This window comes from Cajanus cajan, chromosome 2 (assembly GCF_000230855.2).
Source record: "Cajanus cajan strain Asha chromosome 2, NIPB_CcT2T_4, whole genome shotgun sequence".
Lineage (NCBI taxonomy): Eukaryota > Viridiplantae > Streptophyta > Magnoliopsida > Fabales > Fabaceae > Cajanus > Cajanus cajan.
The window spans coordinates 79,679,715-79,703,655 of NC_138518.1; the positions used below are offsets into that span (position 1 = coordinate 79,679,715).

The following is a 23,941-nucleotide window of genomic DNA, read 5'->3' on the forward strand; positions in this document are numbered from 1 at the left end:
ACTGGTTTATTAAATATTCCTTAATGCATATATTTAATTATTTATTAACCTTAAACATTTAAAGATGGAAAAGGTAGCATGTTTTAAATTGCATAATGCTCCTTAGTTTGAATTTTAAGGCAGCTGTAAGAGCCTTATGTTCTTAAATGCACCATGTGGTTGGGAGGCAGGGATCATCGTATTTTGTTGATGCCGAGACTGACATAATGATATTCTCATGACAAAACTTATTTTTCCCCATAAAAAAAAGTTAATCACCTAATATACTTCAATCATATCTTAATAGTGTATAAATGTATAAAGGTAACCATGGCGTTGGGTTGACGCAGATGAATTGAATTGGGGTCAACATAATGGAACAACTAATTGATGTTATCCAATACTATTCAAATCATCCTGTGTTTTGCTGCTTTAACTACTTACCAACACAAACAAATTATTTTTCTATTACCAATTGCAACACACAAAATACGAAAACTTCCCCTTCCACCATAATTTGTCTGTACCATTAGAAAATGTGTTTTTGTTATTATTATTTTATTGGTATGAACAATCTTCAATGGTCCTGCCAAGACTTGTGATGATGGAACTATAGAAGCAGACATACAATACGAATAATGTATATTCTCTTTCTGTAGATTTTTCAATTGCTTTATAAGTAAAGTATTAAATATAAAAAAACAAATAATGTTTTAAAACCATAACAGATATTTATTATTTTCTTAATAAAAATCCTATTAATTCACTCGCACCATTACATCGGAACATAATTAATTTTTTAAATTATTAATTATTTTCTCTGCGAGATCCTTGAGAAGCATTCATTTATTGTCTGCTGGGTTCCGCTGTATAGCCGAATATAAGTACCAGGATATTGCCTGATTCTCTCTGTACTAAAATACTTTTTTTTTTTTTTTTTTAAGAAAAAACAAACAAAATGTTAAGTCCTACCAGTGATGATTATTAACATTTCAATTCCTTTTTCAATTTTGATTATTTGATAAATAGACTTATGCAATTAGTACTTTCTTAGGAAGATGCAATTAATATACTAAAGCATTTAATATATAATTTTTTTTAAAAATAATTTCAAACAATATATAATTCTATTTAAAAGGTAAAGATTAAAGGCAATAGTTAAGCAGAAAATAGCTGGGGGGGAAAGAAAACAAGTGCAAATCCAATTGGTCATATATTTTATTTATTTAAAAAGACATTGCACATGAATACACTTATCATCCAACTAACGAACACCACTGCTGATTGCTTACTTCATGTTTTTTAATATAATATGAAAATTGTGGTTGCATGTTTTCAGTCAATGTGTCACGGAACAACCCCCAAAAGTTTTCTTATGATTATGATTATTATCTTCAACTTCAGAAAGAGTAACGAGTCCCCCATCTCAATCCTAATGCTGACATTTCAACTTCCATGATTATCCTGGGGAGGCCCTCTTAATAAAATGTAAAATTAAAATTGAAAGAATGAAGTGTAGGAGTCCCCTTAAAAATAAAGTCGAAACCGTGAATCTAATTTGTGGATTAAATTGATAGTATTAGTTTAAGAATATAAAAGAAAAAAATAAAGTATGATATGGTAGGGGGTCGGAATCAAAAGAGGGATATTAACAGCAAATGGTTGCAGCTCGTAGTAACATAACATGACTCGTTACTTGCCACTTCATTTGATTGTATATAATAATAATATGAACATCTAACCTCATAACTTGTCACTTCATATTCCAGCTTGTACAAGTATTAAAGTTTTCAACCTCTTACAATGTTCTTGTCTTTGGACTATATTGTTACCATCAACTGTCCTGTCCCGTTCTGCATCATTGCATTGAGGGTTTACGAAATTCATGAAATACAATTCCATTAGTTTATTAAAGAGAATATTACACGTACTTACTTCAAAGTTCAAACACCGAAAAAGAGAATTATCAAGGAAGAAAAATTCAGATAATTCTTTAGTGGTGATTACAATTTTACGAGCCACATTAGTCTCTAGCAGATTAAGATACTCCGAGAACAAAAAAAGTTTAGAAATTCTGAGAAACAATTTTTGTAATTACTTATAAAAAGTAAAATAGGAAGAAAAAAAAAAATGAAAGAAAGCAAACATGTGATGGAAGGTGTGATCTGTAATGTGTTTTGAGTGACGTGGAGTGTGTAAAGGCGAGGACGCTTACCAAAAGCATTGAGGTTGAACTCACTCGCCACTGTCGGTGCTCCGGTGACGCCGAGCTACACTTGTTTTCTTCTTTCCTCATGAAAACGTAAGACACAATCAAAACTGAAAAGTAAAAAATTAAAAAAAGAAAAAGGTACAACCAACTACATTTCTTTCTCTCCTCTTATCTTCTACGAAACCCATACATAGATGCATGTCATGTCATGTCATGTCATGTCATGTGCATCCTCTTCATCACCGTTGCTCCATTCTTCAACACTCGGCCACTTCCATTCATAGCATAGCTTATTTACTTACTATATTGGATCTGAATGAATCAGTGATGCTTTCACTCTTCCAGATCTGAACTTGCTCAACTCACCATGGCCTCCACACTCGCTTGGAGACTCGCTTCCAACAATGGCACCACCCTTGCCGCAAATGATCTGGTACCTTCTTCACAACAATTTCATGTTTCTCTTTTGTCATAACTCCTTTCTTCACTATTTCATTAGGATTAGGAGTGACTTGAGGTCAAGAGTGTTTGTTTGGAGTGAAGTTTATGGATCCGTTTCCCATTTGTTTGCATCTGGCTGTTTTCTGTCCGGTGTTGGTTCAGCCAGTGTTTTGCTCTCATTTTTGTACTTTTGTACTGGATGTAGACAATTCTAGGATGTATCATTGAGGATCACTCAATCATGCAAGTTTAAAAGGACTATATGAGATTTATTATGCAATTATTAAAGCTATGTTTGGTTACACATTTGTATCTTGTAACCCCGGTCAGCTGATCTCAGAATGCAGTACTTACATTTGTATCTTGTACTGTATGGAAACCTCAGTTGAAAGGTAAGAATGTTGTTTTCTTTTTTGCTGATGTGTGATTCTTATGCAAATATTAAAGGGACCATGAGATTTAATTGGTGAGTGATGGTTACTGTAGCATGATTAACTATGCAGCAGATATCGTGGGGTGCAGGGAAGAAGTAGAGAATTGAATACAAGAATGACTGTTATCAAATAGTTTGCGTCTATTTCTGTATTTTACTAAAAGGTTTAGGGGTTTGACTTGTTAACATATGTGGTTCTTTGCTGAATGCTGATATCTTACCTTGCGGTACGATTTTCACTTCCTGTCAGGTTTCCCTTATGTTTTGCTCAATAAGATGCAATCCTATATGATAAAAAAACTCAACTGTACTGAAAGGAAAAGCAACATTATTTGTTTAGTGCTCTGAAAATTATCCTTTTCTTGAGAAGCAACGTAATCAAACTGTCATGTATATTGGTAATGGTTGGAGTATCTTCCATTAGAACTTGATGTACTATTTCATCTCCTCTTTCTTTTAGAACATGTTACTTGGTTATCCATCCATCACTGACTTTATGCATTGGAAGAATGAAGAAAAAGAAAAACCAATAAATGCTCATAGGCTGGTTTTTTATGCTATTCCTCTGTCTGTGTTTATTTTTGTTGTTTCACTGTTTCAATTGATGTTTTTAGTAATATGCAGCATACCTTACCATATAACATTCTCCATTGTCATTCTTTTGATTGCAGGAAAGAAATGGTGATGGGAAGACTCAAGATTCAGAGCCCCCAACTCCACATTCTGTTCTAAAGATGGGATTGAGGTTGGTTACAACTTCAAGCATACATAAAAAAGTCATCACATAGGAACAGTGTGCAACCTAATTACTGATTAATCGCTTGCAATGCTACTAGAATCAATGACTGTAATATATTTTCTTAAGTAGTACATTTTGTGGGTTGCTATCTGTCCTGTTTGCAGCCAAGTAAGCTAACAGTCTAACTGTGAGAATGAACTAAGAACCATGTGAATTGATGCTTTGATTTGGATTATGGGCATTCAAATTTATGTGTAAATTTTTTGCTTCTTACATTTTTAACTGGTTGCTCTTGCAGAGATCGTAACAGCAGCATGGAGGATCCAGATGGGACATTAGCTAGTGTTGCCCAATGCATTGAGCAGCTGCGTCAGGGTTCATCTTCTGTGCAGGAGAAAGAGTATTCTTTAAGGCAGTTATCGGAGCTTATAGATATGCGTGAAAATGCTTTTAGTGCTGTTGGATCTCACTCTCAGGCCGTTCCAGTACTTGTTTCCCTTCTCCGGTCAGGTTCATTGAATGTGAAGATACAGGCAGCAACTGTCTTAGGCTCACTTTGTAAAGAAAATGAGCTAAGGGTGAAGGTCTTGCTTGGAGGATGCATTCCTCCATTGCTTGGTCTATTGAAGTCCAGTTCTACTGAAGGGCAAATTTCTGCTGCAAAGACTATTTATGCTGTCTCTCAAGGTGGTGTAAAGGATCATGTTGGTTCAAAGATTTTTTCAACTGAAGGAGTTGTACCAGTGCTGTGGGAGCAGCTGAAAAGTGGGTTGAAGACAGGAAGTGTAGTTGAAGGTTTATTGACTGGTGCATTGAAAAATCTCTCCAGTAATACTGAGGGATTCTGGAATGCAACAATACGTGCTGGAGGAGTGGACATATTAGTGAAGTTATTGGCAACAGGACAGCCTAGCTCTTTAGCAAATGTGTGCAATTTACTCGCTTCTGTAATGATGGAGGATGCATCTGTTTGTTCAAAGGTGTTGACAGCGGAGGTGACAAAACAACTTCTGAAACTATTAGGCCCCGGTAATGATGACTCTGTTAGAGCTGAAGCAGCTGGTGCTATAAAATCTCTTTCTGCCCAGTGCAAAGAGGCAAGGCGAGAGATAGCCAATGCTAATGGTATTCCTGCTTTGATCAATGCTACCATAGCTCCTTCCAAAGAATTCATGCAGGGTGAGTGTGCTCAAGCATTACAGGAGAATGCTATGTGTGCTCTTGCAAACATCTCTGGAGGTTTGTCTTATGTCATATCTAGCCTTGGTCAAAGTCTTGAATCATGCACCTCACCTACCCAAATTGCTGACACATTAGGAGCTTTAGCATCAGCTCTCATGATATATGATGACAAGGCAGAATCTACCAGAGCATCAGATCCATTGGTTGTTGAGCAGACATTACTCAAACAATTTAAACCTCGTTTGCCCTTCCTTGTACAGGAACGGACCATTGAAGCTCTTGCTAGCTTGTATGGAAATTCCATACTTTCAAATAAACTTGCAAATTCTGATGCAAAACATCTGCTTGTTGGTTTAATAACAATGGCAGCCAATGAAGTGCAAGACGAGCTTGTAAAAGCTCTGTTGACTCTGTGCAAAAGTGAAGGTAGTCTATGGCGTGCACTTCAGGGCCGTGAAGGAGTTCAGCTTTTGATATCTCTTTTGGGGCTTTCATCAGAACAGCAGCAAGAGTGTGCAGTGGCCCTGCTTTGTCTTCTTTCATATGAAAATGATGAAAGTAAATGGGCAATTACTGCTGCTGGTGGCATACCTCCACTTGTTCAAATTTTGGAGACAGGATCTGCAAAAGCAAAGGAAGATTCAGCAACAATTCTTAAGAATCTCTGCAATCATAGTGAAGATATACGTGCTTGTGTTGAAAGTGCTGATGCTGTTCCTGCTTTGTTGTGGCTATTGAAGAATGGAAGCCCAAATGGTAAGGATATTGCAGCGAAGACTTTAAATCATTTAATTCATAAATCTGATACTACGACCATCAGCCAGCTTACAGCATTATTGACCAGTGATCTTCCTGATTCTAAGGTTTATGTTTTGGATGCTTTGAGAAGTATGCTTTCTGTTGCTCCCCTTAGTGACATTTTACGTGAAGGTAGTGCTGCCAGTGATGCATTTGATACCATGATAATATTATTGTCCTCTACCAAGGAAGAAACTCAGGCAAAGTCTGCATCAGCTCTGGCAGGAATTTTTGAATCAAGGAAAGACGTGCGTGAAAGTAGCATTGCTATTAAAACTCTTTGTTCAGCCATGAAATTGCTTAATGTTGAATCTGAAAGTATCCTGATTGAGTCCTCACACTGCCTGTCTGCAATATTTCTTTCCATCAAAGAGAACAGGGATGTAGCTGCTGTTGCTAGAGACACATTATCCCCCTTAGTTGCACTAGCAAACTCTTCTGTTTTGGAAGTTGCAGAGATGGCAATATGTGCTCTGGCAAACCTTATTTTGGATAGTGAAATTGCAGAGAAAGCTATTGCAGAAGAAGTCATCTTACCTGCTACTAGAATATTATGTGAAGGCACAATTTCTGGAAAAACCCATGCTGCAGCAGCAATTGCTCGCCTCCTACATTCTCGGAATGTTGATCATGCTGTAACCGATTGTGTGAATCGTGCTGGAACTGTTCTCGCTTTAGTTTCTTTCTTAGATTCTGCTGTTAATGGATCTGTTGCCACATCGGAGGCTCTAGAAGCACTTGCCATCCTGTCCAGGTCAGAAGAGACCAGTGCAAATATTAAACCTGCTTGTGCAGTTTTGGCTGAATTCCCTAAAAGCATAAGCCCAATAGTCTTGTGTATTGTTGATTCAGAGCCAATGTTGCAGGATAAAACTATTGAGATTTTATCTCGATTATGTAAGGATCAACCTGTTGTATTAGGAGATACTATTGTGTCAGCACCTGGATGTATATCTTCAATAGCTAAGAGGATAATTAGTTCCACAAATGTAGAGGTCAAAATTGGGGGAGCAGCACTTCTTATTTGTACTGCAAAAGCAAATCATCAGAGACTGGTGGAGGATCTCAATTCATCGAACTTGTGTGTTCATCTTATTCAGTCTCTTGTTGATATGCTTATTTCTGTGCAGCCTTCTTTGGGTTACCTGGATGATAACAAGAAGGAATTCATTAGCATATGCAGGCACACAAAAGAAGAGGTTGAAGGTTGTGAATCCAACACTAGCACCAACATTATATATGGTGCTGACTTGATGATATGGTTACTGTCCATTCTTGCTTGTCATGATGAAAAAAATAAAATTGCAATAATGGAGGCTGGAGCAATTGATGTTCTCATCGACAGGATCTCCAATTGTTTCTCTCAATATTCTCAGGTATTTAAGTGCCTTTTTCAATCAATCCAAAGAAATAAACAGTTCATATGATTCTGATCATATGTAATGTTAATAGGGGAAATCATGCTTTAACCCCAACTCCCCCCCTCTCTTTCAAGTTTTGTCCAAAAGCAACTTCGTTGAAACCAAATTAAAATCTTAGAATTCGTTCAAAGTTTCAAAATCTCTTACCTTATCCCCTTGCTAGAGACATTGCATGTGATCATTTTATCAATTCTCACTTGTACAGAATTTAACAAGTTGTATTTGATATTTATCTTCTGAAACATAATGGTTGGAGAGACAGTTAGTTCTGTATATACTATATAATGAAAAATTGTTCAAGACAAAATTAATTTTTTATCTAAAAAGTAGAAAACAAAGTGTTAGGATAGGATATGTACACTTTTGGGTGAAGCTTTGTCAAAGAAAATAATCAGAAGTTTGGCCAATGACTGTTTTAGCTACATTATTATCCACTATGATGTATTATGTTTCTACTAGGATTTCAAGGGAGGGGGCAGGGTTGAAAGTTTGTATGTTTCAGAAACATAAGGGAGGTTAATGTTTTTAAACTTCACTTAGACAAAAATTTAATGTAGATAGACTGTAATTTCCCCCAGTAAATGTTTACTTCTTTGCACATTAAGGCATCCTTAGCTGTAAAACTGAAACAATGTTACTATGTGACAATTATTTCTGTATATAAACCCTGTTAGTTCCCTTATGGTGAACATGCAGATTGACTACAAAGAAGATAGCAGCATGTGGATTCATGCTTTGTTGTTGGCAATATTATTTCAAAATAGAGATATCATACGGGCACATCCAGCCATGAAATCTGTACCAGCACTTACCAGTTTATTGAAGTCAGAGGAATCAGCAAACAAATATTTTGCTGCACAATCAATAGCTAGCCTTGTCTGTAATGGTAGCAGGGGAACACTTCTGTCTGTGGCGAATTCTGGGGCAGCAGGTGGACTTATCTCTTTGCTTGGCTGTGCTGATATTGATATACATGATCTTCTGGAATTGTCGGAGGAATTTTCTTTGGTGCGTTATCCTGATCAAGTGGCTCTTGAGAGGTTATTTAGAGTTGATGATATAAGAGTTGGAGCCACTTCTCGGAAGGCAATACCTGCCCTAGTTGATCTGCTTAAACCAATTCCAGATCGCCCTGGGGCACCATTTTTGGCACTTGGGCTTTTGACTCAGCTCGGTAAAGATTGTCCATCGAATTTGAATGTAATGGTGGATTCTGGGGCCTTAGAAGCACTTACAAAGTATCTTTCACTGAGTCCACAAGATGCAACAGAAGAAGCTGCTACAGATCTGCTTGGAATTCTTTTTAGCAGTGCTGAAATACGAAAACATGAATCAGCATTTGGTGCTGTGACTCAACTTGTAGCTGTTCTACGTTTAGGAGGAAGAGGTGCAAGGTATAGTGCTTCAAAAGCCTTGGAAAGTTTATTTTCTGCAGACCACATTAGAAATGCAGAGGTTGCTCGACAGGCTGTTCAACCATTGGTGGAGATTCTCAGTACCGGTTCAGAAAGGGAACAACATGCTGCCATTGCTGCATTGGTTGGGTTGCTGAGTGAAAACCCATCAAGAGCACTTGCTGTTGCAGATGTTGAGATGAATGCAGTGGAAGTTCTTTGTAGGATCCTTTCATCAAATTGTTCGATGGACCTGAAAGGGGATGCTGCTGAATTATGTTATGCTCTCTTTGGAAATACAAGGATTCGGTCCACAACAGCTGCTGCACGTTGTGTCGAACCACTTGTCTCCCTCCTTGTAACTGAGTTTAATCCTGCTCAACTTTCAGTTGTCCGGGCATTGGATAGGCTTGTTGATGACGAGCAACTGGCTGAATTAGTTGCTGCACATGGTGCAGTTGTTCCTCTTGTTGGCCTAATGTCTGGTAGGAACTTTTTACTTCATGAGGCGATTTCCAGAGCTCTGGTCAAGTTAGGAAAAGACAGGCCTGCTTGTAAAATGGAAATGGTGAAAGCTGGAGTAATTGAAAGCGTACTCGACATCTTACATGAAGCACCAGATTATCTATGTGCAGCTTTTGCAGAATTGTTGCGTATATTGACCAATAATGCTAGCATAGCTAAAGGACCATCTGCTGCTAAAGTGATTGAACCCTTGTTTTTATTGTTAACAAGACAGGAATTTGGGCCTGATGGACAGCATAGTGCATTGCAGGTTTTGGTTAATATCCTAGAACATCCACAGTGTCGTGCTGACTATTCATTGACTTCTCGCCAAGTTATTGAACCACTTATCCCTTTGCTTGATTCTCCAATTTCAGCCGTGCAACAGTTGGCTGCTGAGCTTCTTTCACATCTACTTGTAGAAGAACGTGTCCAGAAGGATCCAGTGACACAGCAAGCGATTGGCCCCCTCATTCGAGTTCTTGGTTCTGGTATACACATATTGCAGCAGAGAGCTGTAAAAGCCCTAGTTAGTATTGCACTAACATGGCCAAATGAAATTGCTAAAGAGGGTGGTGTTGTTGAAATTTCCAAAGTGATATTGCAAGCTGACCCTTCCCTTCCTCATGCTTTATGGGAGTCTGCTGCCTCGGTTTTGTCAAGTATTCTGCAGTTTAGCTCTGAATTCTACTTGGAAGTGCCTATTGCTGTATTGGTAAGGTTACTTCGATCTGGCTCAGAGAGCACAGTTGTTGGTGCTTTAAATGCTCTTCTGGTGTTGGAAAATGATGATGGAACTAGTGCAGAAGCTATGGCTGAAAGTGGTGCTATAGAGGCTCTCTTGGAGCTCCTACGATCTCATCAGTGTGAGGAAACTGCCGCAAGACTCTTAGAAGTATTGCTGAACAATGTCAAGATTCGAGAAACGAAAGTAACAAAATCAGCTATTGTACCATTATCTCAGTACCTTTTGGACCCACAAACTCAAGCACAGCAGGCAAGGTTATTGGCAACTTTGGCTCTCGGGGATCTGTTTCAGAATGAGAGTCTTGCTCGAACAAGTGATGCAGTTTCAGCTTGTCGTGCTTTAGTGAATGTGCTTGAAGATCAACCAACAGAAGAAATGAAAGTTGTAGCTATATGTGCTCTGCAGAATCTTGTGATGTACAGTCGATCAAATAGAAGAGCAGTTGCAGAGGCTGGTGGTGTTCAGGTTGTACTGGATCTGATAGGTTCAAGTAATCCAGAAACATCAATTCAGGCTGCAATGTTTGTTAAACTTCTCTTCTCAAATAATACTATTCAAGAATATGCTTCTAGTGAAACTGTCAGAGCAATTACTGGTGAGTTTTTCTTTGCTTATCTTGCAGTTTATACTGCTTGGCTGGTTGAACACCTTAATACCTTTTTGTTTTGTTAAAAATTTCTAAAGAAAAGCTACATAATAGCATGTCCATATTTTATTTTCTAGAACAGGTACTCTTGGTGTTGGTGTGAAGAAAAAATCGGATTTATTTGAATAATGAAAGTTGTAGAAAATAATACTGAATTTTAAATAATAATAATTATAAGTTCTTTAACAGTAAGATTGGATATAAGTGGACATAAGTGGTGAGTCTTTGTGTGCATTTATGATGATAATTTTATGTTGGTTTAGTTATTGTTAAAACATAATTTTGAACATTTTGGGAAAGTTAAAAAGACACCAAGCGAGGGAATACACTTTCACTTTGTGGAAAGTTTCGACATAAATTGGTGTGTTTGTTATTTATGTTTTGATACATTGAACATGGTAAATGATTTTTGCCTTACTCTTATAAGCCAAGGCATAACATTTCTGAAAGTTTTTCAATAAAATTGGCAAAGTAGATCAAATAACATTAGAAGTGAATGAATATTTTCATTTTTAGAAGAGCTAATTTTTTATTTATCATGCACCTAAAATTTATGGAAGGAAACATAAATTTTAAAACCCGTGTTATGTGATTCTGGGAACTTCAATTTATTATCACATTATTTAAATAAATTGATTCTAGTTATGCACTACACCTTGTAGCAAAAATGGACACCTATTATTGCTTTATTAAGTATTCAATTAATGTAACGTGAACAATTAAAGATTGCACTTCAAAGCCTAATTTACATGTATAAAGTTGCAGTTTTCCTGCAGAATTGATTGATGAACAATGGTGATTCATTCAAGCAGAAACACATCTCCTCCTCCCCACTTTATATTTGTCATGATTTCATGTGTGTAAGCATGGCCTAACACAAGTTTTTGGTTCTTATAGCCGCTATTGAAAAAGACTTATGGGCTTCTGGAACTGTGAATGAAGAATATCTGAAAGCCTTAAATTCTCTATTCAGCAACTTCCCAAGACTAAGAGCAACTGAACCAGCAACACTTAGCATTCCCCATCTGGTTACATCTTTAAAGACAGGTACAGAGGCTTGTCAAGAAGCTGCATTGGACGCACTTTTCCTGCTCAGACAAGCTTGGTCAGCATGTCCAGCTGAAGTTTCTAGAGCTCAGTCAATTGCAGCTGCAGATGCTATTCCATTGCTGCAGTATTTAATCCAGTCTGGCCCGCCTCGGTTCCAGGAAAAAGCAGAATTCTTATTGCAGTGTTTGCCAGGGACATTGGTGGTGATCATCAAGCGTGGTAACAATATGAAGCAGTCTGTTGGAAACCCAAGTGTTTACTGCAAGATTACACTTGGAAACACTCCACCAAGGCAGACCCAGGTCATTTTATTTATAGTTATGATTTCATAGTTTTCTGTTACCTTTCAATCTTTTGTGTTGTTCACGGGTTGTTTTTGTATGTGCGTGCACTAGGATCAAGTGACTTGGGTGTAAAAGTAAATTTGGGGTTTTTTCTCTCCATGTTAGTCATCTAAAAATTTAACCGATGAATGTTTTTTCTTGAATGACTTAATATTATCTGCCTTTTCTCAATGTAAATCATGCCAAACACCAAAAATACTCAATTAGGATGTGCATTTTCAGAGCAGTTTCCTATAAAGAATTCCAGTTGATCATCTACATATTCTGCTGTGGTTTTGCCACATAGATATTAGCAGAACACTTAACCAAAATCATTTTTTTCTGCCCCTTTAAGATATATGTATTAATTGTTGGTTTGCAATTTTACTGATCCTTTGCTCTTGGGCATCGTATCTAATACCACTTCAAGTTTTAGACTATTAACTTTTGACCTTCTTGAGTCTTGAGTTTCAAGATGTTCATACAAGAATTTGAAGTCTGAATATGATTAAGGCAAAGAACGTTGCGTTTTCTGCTGAATGTATATACAACTTTTTTTTTCTTTTATGGAACATTATGTTTTATTATACTCTTTTCCTGAAAAAGTGAATATACTAAATTACTAATATCCTTGGCGATGTGCTGATCAGGTGGTTTCAACTGGCCCAAATCCAGAGTGGGATGAGAGCTTTTCATGGTCCTTTGAGAGTCCTCCAAAAGGCCAGAAGCTTCACATTTCTTGCAAAAATAAGAGCAAAGTGGGAAAGGTAAATGCATGAAAACATACTAATAAATGCAGTGTATCCATCTTCAAATATTTTGCTTCTAGATTTCATTAATGAGTGTCTTAAGGGCACTAATTAAGAAATATTTAATCAGTTTTATTAAAAAAAATTATTTACTTTAAAAATAAATATTAAATGATTTTATATTATTAAAATAATAAATATGTCTTTATTAAATACCTTTTATATTTGTTTCCTTAATCAGTGTCTTGAGACTAATGTTAGCATTTGTGTTTTTACACTTCCACTTATCGCCTATTCTGTGATTTGATGACAGAGTAAATTTGGGAAAGTAACGATCCAGATTGATCGAGTGGTAATGCTTGGATCAGTAGCTGGAGAGTATGCTTTGTTGCCTCAAAGTAAAAGTGGCCCCCCACGGAATCTAGAAATAGAATTTCAGTGGTCTAACAAGTGATACCATCCAGCTTTCAAATTGCAACTTTAAAGATCAAGCTGGAAAGAAATTTTTGGATATATATTTTTTACGTCATGTGTATATATCTGTTGTTTATTTTTGCTCAAACAGATTCTTTTGTCATAATATTCTTTTGTAACTTGGTTTTTCATTCCTTGTATGATTCTTTGCGTGTTGTCAATTTAAATTGAAATAGCGAGTCTGTTTTATCATTTTTCGCTTTGGGGCTTGTATAAGTACGACTTAGTATAATTATTTGACACTAAATTCAATGTAAAATAACAATGACAGAGATTGTTGTACTTGGAGTGAGGCTCCTTTTTGGTACTCATAAGTGATGGAGTTTGTGTTTGTCTCGTTACTTTTGACAATTTCGTGTTTTAGTTTTATTTTATTCTGTGCACACATGTACATATAAGCATATATAGTACTTAGCAAGACAAAAAAAAAAAAAGTTAATCTTGAGTACATAATTATATATGGATGTTTAAGTTATTTATTTAAATTTAATATTAACTATATTAGAGTTTAAGTGTGAAATAAGTTTTACATTAGTTAGAGCTAGATATGTCGAGTAATAGTTAAGTGAAAAAGATTTATTTATTTAATGTTTTAAGATTTGTTATTATATTGTGATATCAAATTTATTTATGTGATTTATTATTATGGATATTTTTCGGTGTTTAAATTATCCATTTTGATTGTGTGCTTAACTTAAGCAGATAAATATTACTCTTTGATGGTGAGCAGGAGCAAACAGCTTGCATCATCAGCTTTAATTGTACAAGTTATTCATCCCCATATATATGATGTGACATATTGGGGCACTGCTAGAATGACAATGTTTTTATGGTATATCTGATATGATTCTTCAAATGAATCCTAATGTGGGCCGAGGAGGTATGTATATATAAGGAGATTATATATCTTGTTGTGGTTTTTGACAAAAGCATGAAATGTGACAAATTAAATGGTCCTAGCTAGGCCATTTTGAGGCTATGTCATGTGGACCGATGGGGAATCCATGAATATTACATTGCATATTATACTCTCACCTAATTCTGTTCAATGTTGCGTGCCAGCTGAAGTTTACGTTTATTTTATTTCATTGTTTCTTCCTTAACAAAAATGATTCATTCGACAACTGGTTCACAAGACTTGAGAGGAAAAAAAAAAAAATTCAACCAATTTGAATGCGTTGCGCAACTTGATGTTGACTTGTATTATTCCATTATCACTGAAGATGCTACTGCTAAGGTCTTACTCATTCAGACCCAAATGGCATTGGATGAGAAATGCTGGCTGCATTATGTTGTTGACAACATATTTGGATACAAATCTAGAATAATTTTTAAGAATTTTCTTATTAAAAAATATATTTTACTTTTAGTACTAGATTGTATCTAAATGAACTCTAATTATCTTTGTAATCTTTATTATTGATTGAAAATCAAATTTTTTTTAGGAGTCTTACTAGTAAATCAAACTCATTGGATGGAGTTGGAATCTTCTCACGTGTCTATTCGGTGAAATCTCAACCTTTGATTAAAAATAAGAGAGGGAAGATTTAAGTAAAAAACAAAAAAAAAAGTATATGAGTTTAATGGCGGAAGATTTTACTAGAGAGAATTCAAGTGAAAATTTCGCATGAGATGATCCATTTCTTATTAAATCAAATGTATGATTCACAAAATTTTTAAGTTTCAATAAATTTTGGCAAATATCAAATAGATTATTAGAAAAAAGTATTGATAACGTTCCTCATGATTGGGTTTAAGGGGAATAAAGTGGAAAGAAAATATGCATAAAAATATATTTCTTCCGTCCAATAATAAGAGTCACTTTGAAGAAAAAAAAATTAATTTTAAAATAAATGTCATATTAATTTTTCAACGTAATATTAATTACCTTATTTTTTTCATTTATACTCATAATATTCTTTAGAAAGTGATCATTGTGTTAACATTATTACTAGTAAAAGAAATTAGTCACAAGTTTATTTTTGTAAAATTACTATTTTATTTATTATTTATTAATTTTTCTTACTCTATGTGATGACCCTTATTATGAGATAAAGAGAATATTTTTTTTATTTGATTTGAGAGAAAATAAAAAAGAAAAAAAAAGGAATTTGACTTCTAAAAATAAAAAATATTTTTTTACTTAGTTTTCTTTTCAATTCAAATTTCATATTTTCTATGAAGAAGCTATAGTTCAATTGATTGAGGTGAATATGTTTAGTTTATGACAAAAATGTAAAGGAAAAAAATAATAAATGTTTGAAAAAGTATCATAAAAAATTAATTAAGTATATAATTTGATTTTTTTTTTCTTGTAACAGTATGGAAAGTAAGAAGCATGTGAAGGAAGGAGATCAGCGCACACTGATGTAAAAAAGCATCTAAAGTAACAGAAGGAGGAATAACAAGTAATCTATTAAAGAGATGGTTATTTACTTAATTATTTATGTGGTTGCTAATAATGATTTTAAAAATAGTGGAAGGGTTGGTAGGTTATGTGAGGTCATACGTGTTCTATTTTTATTATTTTCATTATACACATAAAAAAAATTAAATTAAACGTATACTTATTTTAAGCAAAAAAAAACTCAAATAATTACGGATATTAAAGTCTCATTCTAGAGCATGATACTTTAGATTAGACAAGACAGAACAATTCTTACCAAAGCTGGGTAGAATAAAGTACAATATATAATAAAGAAGAAAGACATACATTGATCAATACTCTTTCTTAATTTAACACTCATTTATGATGTTAAGAAAAGTGTGAAGAAAAAAAAAAGACATGCAAACGTAATTTTTATAAACATTTGTATAAGTGATCGATCTAGAAGGGGAATGGGAAGAGAAGAGAAAGGGCCTATGAAGGCTTTAGCTGCAGCTTCCATCCCCATTTCCTAAAGTAGTTCCTTTTTCTTAATAAGAATATAGAATCCAAAAAGGAAAAGAGAAACACACAGAAAGCTTCATTCAGCTTTCCCTCTTCAAACTCCATGTGTATGTGAGTATGTGATGAACGAGAGGACAAACAAATTTCTTAAAGCAGAATGAACAACCACAAGTAATTGCTAATTCCTATCATTCCCATCCCCATATGTCAACATGCCATTGCATGTCAGTGCAGTTTCTCGTCTCTGATATGCATGTGACATTATGACATATATTATAATTGGACCCTTTTTCACTACCCTTTTCCATCTTGAACAAAACATGATATTATTAATTAATTGGTTTTTGTGTTCAGGGAGAAAATCATCATCATTCATCAATCTAAAGAACCCGATAAGAACATTCTTATTATAATTGGTCTGGTCTTTACAAAATCTAAGGTCTTTCCCACGTTAATTATCACTTTACATAATAATAATAATAATTTTAGTTTGTCATTGTTGTTGACTTGTTGTCCATGAGGGTTAATTTCAACGGTTCATGAAAGACGTAATGTTGACATGTGTCTTTGTTACGATTTAAGTTCAAAATTACACACATGTATATTGCTAAATGCTTTAGCATATGACATGGTTCTAACAATCCACCATTAAGATGCATGTTAGTTTCTCTCTTCTCAGTTCTCACCACTATATATGTTGTTGTTACATTGCTTTAGTTTAGTCTTTTATTTTTTTTTTTGCCTTTCTCTTTGCATCCCACTTTTCCCAAAAGTGAGACCTTTCTGTGCAGTGTTGCTTTGAAAAGGCTCGTGCAGTTGGGTTAATTAATTGTTTAATTTGGGTCCCTTTAAAAAAGATATCATGAATGGAAGCTGCTGTTATGTTTGCTTTCGTTGAAAAAGCATAATTGACGAATCAAAGCTATAATTCAAACATGGTGGGAAATCTTTTTTAAAACACAATTATCATCACCCCGCTCTTATTATGCTTAAATCAAAAGGAATCACATTGTTTAGGATTATAAATATTGCTCAATTTAATTTCTCAAATTATGAAAATACTATTTTAATTTTATTTTTTAGAACAACTATTTTAATTTTTTTAAAATTTAAATATCGGTCCTTTTACTCATTATTGCTATAATTATATAGACTATAATAATAATTTTTAGGTAATATATATATTTAAGGATTATAATAGCAATATTTTATATTTTTAATTACTAAATTAACTAATATTTGTAATTTAAAAAATTAATTTGATGTATATCCAGGTTATGATTACGTGTGTTTAAATCTCTAATTATGGATGTCAAAAAAATTTATAGCCGCAGATATTTACAAGTAAAATCAATTACAACTTATGAATAATGAGTATGTATATTTTTCATATTTGCATGTTTTCTTAATACTGAAGTTAAAATTATGTTAAATTAATTAATTATGTTTTAGTTTATATATTTTTTTTGTAGTGAATTATCTTTGCTAAGAAAATTAATTTTTTAAGAAAGTGATTTGAAACTTACACCTTAATCCTATGAAACTGATTTGTAAGGTAAAAATTATCCTCTATTTATATATATTAATTTGATCATATTGCTAGTACATGTGTAATCTTTAACACAACCTTTCACACCAGGGATTAAACATCTCAAGTATAAAGTTTGATAACAGATAGTTTGATAAAATCAACAACAAAAATCATTAGAATAAGTTTCTAATATCATTTTTAAAAAATAGTTTAAAATTTAATTTAACTTTACAAAATCAATTTATAAGATAATTATTATTTTTCATTTGCATAACAATTATAACAATTTTATGCTGCCAATTTTTTTCTTTTGGTGTTAACACCAAGGACAAAATCTTGAATTTTATATTAAATTTTATGTATGTATAGGAACTAAAACTTATAATTTTCTCATGTAAATTCTAAGGCTTAAAATGAAGACTAAAAGTTTAAAATTTCAACAACCACCGCTACCATGCACATGAAAATTATGACAACTGACAGTTTTAATTAACTCTCATATATAAACGAGAAAAAAAAATTATTAATGAGTAGATAACGGTTATTTTTTCACCATTGCTGGTTCTAGTTACAATTTGCAAAGCACATAACTTTTATGATTTATTTATTTCATATGTTAAAAGATGTAATCACTTCGTTCGGAAACCTCTCAAACATTTAATTACTCTTAGCACTCTCAAACTATGATCTTTTTGGGTAGGTTGTTAAAATGGGTTGGTCTTTTGAAATTTTTAACCCAAGATATAAATACAAGAAGAACTCCCTAGTCCATTTATACTCAATAAAACTAAATATGACAAGTGTATTCCCTTAATATTTAGCTAAAATACCATTTAGTAGTCCCTTCACTCCTTTATGTTTGGGACTAGAAGACAAGTATATTCTCTTAATATTTAGCCAAGCACTAGTACAAAAGACCCTTTTTACGTCGGGTATTTAAAGTCATTTACGTCGGGAAAGCATCAGACGTCATTACAGGAGACGTAAAATTTACGTCGGGGGTCAAAAACCGACGTAAATTTACGTCGGACATACCCAGGTCCGACGTAAAAAATCGTAAAAATTTTTTTTAAAAAAAAAGAAAAACGAATGCAGCAGAACGGCCCGTTCTGCTTGGAGAACGGCCCGTACTGCTTGGAGAACGGGCCGTTCTCCAAGCAGAACGGCCCGTTCTGCTTCCCAGAAATCGCTTTTCTTCTGGGTTTTCCTCCCAGAAATCGCTTTTCTTCCCAGAATCGCTTCTCTTCTCTGTTCTCCTCAGGCTTGGCTTCGGCCACTGGTTGTTCCTACTCAAAATATATAAAGAAACACACATAATAAGTTCAAAATACACATTTAGTCGTATGAACGCAAACTGCTTGTTTTTGTCGTATGAACGGAGACTGAATGATAGAAAAATTATAAGGAAGGAAGGACCGAAGGAGTAGGAGGCAGAGGGATTTACACAACGCGCGGGAGAAAGAATTTTTGAAATCTCCAACTAGTACGTAAAGTTTGTTTTAAAGGAGAGATGCGGCTTATTTACGTCGGCCCTATAAGGGTCCGACGTAAATTTTAACATCTACGTCGGACACATTGTATAACCGACGTAGATGTTAAAATTTACGTCGGTCCTTTAAAGGTCCGACGTGAAAAAGTCATAAAAATTACGATACATGCCACCGCGTTTTTATTACGTCGAGTGTTTGTATTTCCGACGTAAAATGGGTGACGTAATAGCTCTATTTTGCACTAGTGAAGATACCACCTAATAACTTTGCCCACTAATCAGATGAATATCATGACCCAAGATTAGCTTAGGACCGAACTAAGTTGATCAATAGTAAAATGGAATTAATATAATTTTGATATGAACTTCATCAAATATCAAAATTTTCGAGATAGTTAAATATAAATATCTCATATGAGACAAAGAAAAGACAAATTACACATTTTGAATGTTTTTGACTTTGATAGCAACTATGTTTCTTTACTAGCATTTTTCATTTCGGAACAACTCTAAACTTAAGAGGTGATATATTTTGATGGGTTTGTCCATATGCATCCGCTGTCTATATTGATAATCTTTTAGGTGGCTTTGTCCATATGCATGCGCTATCTATATTGATAATCTTTTAGGTGGAGGCAACATTTTCATTAGTGCATCTACACTTTTGAGGAAATGGTTATTTTTAGGTAGCTAGATTGATATATCAAATAATAGATTAGGTGACCACTGAGCAGTCATATATAGTAGAGTACTTTAAATTTATCACTCACCGTAGTGTAATATATGCATGGGAGTGCATGATTGAGTGGAAAGGCATGCTCATGGGGTTGGTGAAAAATAATAGGGCTTTGTTAAATCACATGCATTCAAATGGATCTATACATAGAGGCCATAATAGCTGTAAGAGGACAAAACCAAACAGAGTAAACGACATGCACACATTTGTTATGTCCACTATATCCATTTGTTATCCATCTATGTTATCAGTTCGAAAGCATTAAGAGCCACGGATTGGGACTTGCTATGAGTCCATCGACATGAATAAATATTAATAAACAAAAGGGCAACAATAGTATAGTTACAAACAATAAACCAATTATTGAAACTAGTAAAGTAGGTAACACGAATGCCAAAAGAAAAAAGTTTTCTTTTTGTGAAAATATTTTTAGTTAACTAGATTAAAGATTAATCTCATAAAATTTTCATATATAATAAAAGATCAAGCAATGAGAATCTTTATTAAATAAATCATCTTTACAACATACTCTCTAGAGTGTATAATCTATATGAGTTAAATAAAGTTCCTCCAAGTTTGTAATGTACCTATAAATTGATTAAGTACAAACAAACTAATAAATGGTTATTATTTTTTACTCTTAGGTCCCTTAAGTTTGTTTTTTTAGGTTTAAAGATATGATTTACATAATATCTTAAAACTAACGATTAAAGATTATTATACATTCATGAGATATGAACTCTACTGAACATTATATTCATTGTTTGTTTATATACATAGTTATTTGCTTAATTTCTCCCGTTTAATTTGAACAAGATAAACCATAGGAATATATGAACAAATGCTTAATTTAACACATTATTTAAAATATAATATAGATATTAAAAAATATATGCTGTTTTTCTTTTTCAATAAAAACCTTAAGTTTAGGATAAAATCCATGTTTAATTTGTAAGTTCTATTGTAATTTTTATACCAATTCAAATAATATATTAACGCACTTCCTATTGTTATAATTTAAACAATATTATTTTTTATGTCAAGTGTTAATATAATAAATAAAAATAAGAGTAATTATTTTATATATATATATATATATATATATATTTTTTTTTTTTATTAGAAAATTTTAATTGTGTTATATCGAGTTTAGTAAAGTAGAATAACAATAAGATTAATTTTATAAAATTATCTTTTTATCTATTTATTAATTTTTTATGTGTATAAAATAATTTAACGACATAGAAAAATATTATTTATTTGTGATCGACTTTTCAAAAATAACCTCTCTTGTTTACGCTTCATCGTCCCCTACCTAACACTTCACCCTTCTATTGTTAAGCCCCTTTCAAAAGGGGGATTTTCACCGACAACTCCGAAATATGTTTGTTCCTTCCACAACCTTTTATAAAGAGAATTTTTATTTTTACATAAAATGATGCCTTTTTTTTATATTAAAAAACATGTATAATATAAACTATGTAACTCTTTTGGAGAAATTAGTTCGTAAATCCGTACATGTATGAAAATATGAATATATTAATTAATATAAATTTATTTTTTAAATATATAAATTAAGTTTTAAGTTTGATAATAAATTATAATAAATAAATAAGTTATAATGAATAAAGACAATTTAAAAATAACACAAACATAATATCAATAAAAGAAATAAAATGTGAACATAGAAATTGAGAATAATTACATCATTAACTCAATATCTTAATAACCTCAAATGTATAAAAACTCAATAACGTGATCAAATAGTTTACAACTTCATATATATTAAAATAAATGACGCTTTTGTATATGCGTTTGGCACCATGAGAAACAGGATATTGGCGATAAATCTTGTAAATTTTTCATTCATGATTTTGTATTTTTTAATGAAAATTAAACAATAATAAAATGTGCTAAAAAGAATTCAAATTGTATTACTAACTGTCTATTTAAGTAAAAATGCAGAACACGTATTTATTATACATAAATAATTTGTAAAAATTATCTTATATTAATTTATGAAAAAAGTAATTTAAACTTATAAAAAAATTATATTTTTTCTCTTAAAAATACTTAGAAATTTATATATCCGATGGTAGCAATGTATATGAAAGGGGAGTAATATTTTAATGAAGCCACAAATCCTGTCTTCTTCTCCGATTAAAGGTATACATAGAGTATGTATTTTGGCTTTGAGTAGGGGGACCAAAGAAGGTTCCAAAACATAGAGTTGTTCATATTGTTGGATTAAAATAATAAAAATAGTGATTTTGGAATTAATGATTATGCACCAACTCCTCCCAACAGCTGTGTTGTGTGTATGTTCCCAACCAAACGCGTTCGTGGCTTCTGTCATTTGACCAATTTCTATCGTCTCCTAACAAAAAATTCCTAACCTTTTTTTTGTTTTCTTTTAGAAAACTAATAAATGATCGTAAAATTAATCACTCTTGTCCTCATTGGCATTGCTAAGAACAGCACTCTACCAGTGGTATTCAACTTATGGATGGAATCACTAATAATACATCAAAATTTTCGTCAACCATGCCATTTGTCAACTTCGGTGGAAATAAATAAAATGTAAAAAAACTTTGTATTGTAATTACATAATTTTCCAATGATTTAAAACACAAAAAGTAATTGTAATATTTGTTGAAAAAAAAATTAATGATTAAAATTATGATAAATAATAAATTATAAAATCATTAAAAGTTTAAATGTCAAAGTATACAATTCTCGTAAGCTATCATTTGATCTATAACAATTTCTTTTTTATTAAAAAAATGTTGTATGGTTAAAAGAATAATAAAAAATCCCTAATCAAAGTATAAAACGAAATAATTATCCCAAAAATCAATCCAGTGAGCATTACTTTGTTGCAAAATGTCAAAGAATTACCACTGAACATATAAATTAACTGATGTAAAATTGTCAGTTTAACCAAACATATAATTTTCTGTAAAAGAAATATATTATATCAGTTAATATTAACTATATAACCAAAATGGATACTTGAGAATTTTGAGTCAAATGGTTTGAACTACCCGCTGAATTATTAACTTCTATATATTTTATCTTTTATACTTAACCCCCTTTTTTTTGCGACACACAATTATTTATACTATTTCTTTTTAGACGTCACATGCATTTTTTTTATGAGAGCCGACTTATTCAAATCAAGTAAAACTATCTTGGACAACAAAGTTTTCTCTCGTTCATTTACACTTTGTTTGATTTGGAAAAGAAGAAAAAAAATGAAATATGAATAAAAAGAAAGTCATAAAAAATAGTAAATTTTTTGGTTATTTTTTTTGTAAAGATAAAAAAAATTATAAAGATAGTCATAATGAAAATAAAAATACTTAAACAAGAAGTTGAAAGAAAAAAAAAAAGAAGATAAAAACTGAAAAATTTATTTCCTCTCTAGTTTCTCACTGGAAGGAGGAAGAGTTTTAACGTAAAGAACGTAAGATTTTTCTCCCTAAATTATTTCCATGTTTTTCCAAACAAAGGGAAATGCATAGATAATTTAGTTTTCTATGCTTTTTCTTTCTCTACAATTTGTCTTATAACAAAAAAATATTAGTGTGAGTGTGAAAAGTGAAATAAAATAATTTAGTCATGATTAAATGATTAAAGTGAACTCTCCTATACTTTTTGCTTGAAATACTTCTTATATATGCATATAAATATAGATATAAACTATGATGATATTTTTCTTATATATATATTTTTGTTTATATTGTAATAAATTAATGAATCTCAAGCTTTTGCATGTAGTATAAGGCTGATATAGACATGTTATATATTTAAATTTAAACTTACGCGTACCTAATTGAGTGTTTCGTTTCATCAACGTTTCCTTATCTTTTTTCACGACCCCTTAAAAATACCATTTCTTAGTTAAAGAATCCTTTCTTATTCATGTAACAAGTTAAGAGAACCCATGAACTATAATTAATAAATATCAACCAACAATAGTACATAGCTGGGTCTCTAAATCATATATTAAGGCTGAATTCCTAATTGTATGAAAAAGATTTAGTTGAGAGGGAGAAACTCTATTTTAATATTCTACACCTTTAAAAAAAATGTTTAGTCTCCAATCATGAGAGGAAAATATCTGCAAGGCAAAATCTGGGGTACCAAAAAGGCTTTTATTTTACGGTGTTGATGGGGGCCACGACCATTCCTCTATTTGA

General features: G+C 32.7%; 1 protein-coding gene across 2 annotated transcripts; it reads left to right on the forward strand.

The window, feature by feature from the left end:
* Nucleotides 1-2,118: 2,118 nt before the first annotated feature.
* Nucleotides 2,119-13,444, forward strand: LOC109816358 (protein CELLULOSE SYNTHASE INTERACTIVE 1). 2 transcript variants are annotated; one of them, XM_020381340.3, is made up of 8 exons: nucleotides 2,119-2,329; nucleotides 2,537-2,624; nucleotides 3,737-3,810; nucleotides 4,103-7,160; nucleotides 7,902-10,446; nucleotides 11,395-11,849; nucleotides 12,521-12,637; nucleotides 12,933-13,444. In XM_020381340.3, exons 2-8 carry the CDS (start codon nucleotides 2,559-2,561, stop codon nucleotides 13,071-13,073), a joined length of 6,456 nt encoding a protein of 2,151 aa, XP_020236929.1. In that variant the 5' UTR covers nucleotides 2,119-2,329; nucleotides 2,537-2,558; the 3' UTR covers nucleotides 13,074-13,444. The 2 variants fall into 2 exon arrangements, with proteins under 2 accessions (XP_020236929.1, XP_020236928.1); XM_020381339.3 differs by having other exon boundaries at nucleotides 2,121-2,281.
* The last annotated feature ends 10,497 nt before the right edge of the window (nucleotides 13,445-23,941 follow it).

Coding starts and splice junctions, on each gene's coding strand:
- LOC109816358 (XM_020381339.3), top strand. Junction 2,625..3,736: donor CCCTTGCCGCAAATGATCTG/GTACCTTCTTCA, acceptor TTTTGATTGCAG/GAAAGAAATGGTGATGGGAA. Junction 10,447..11,394: donor AACTGTCAGAGCAATTACTG/GTGAGTTTTTCT, acceptor TGGTTCTTATAG/CCGCTATTGAAAAAGACTTA.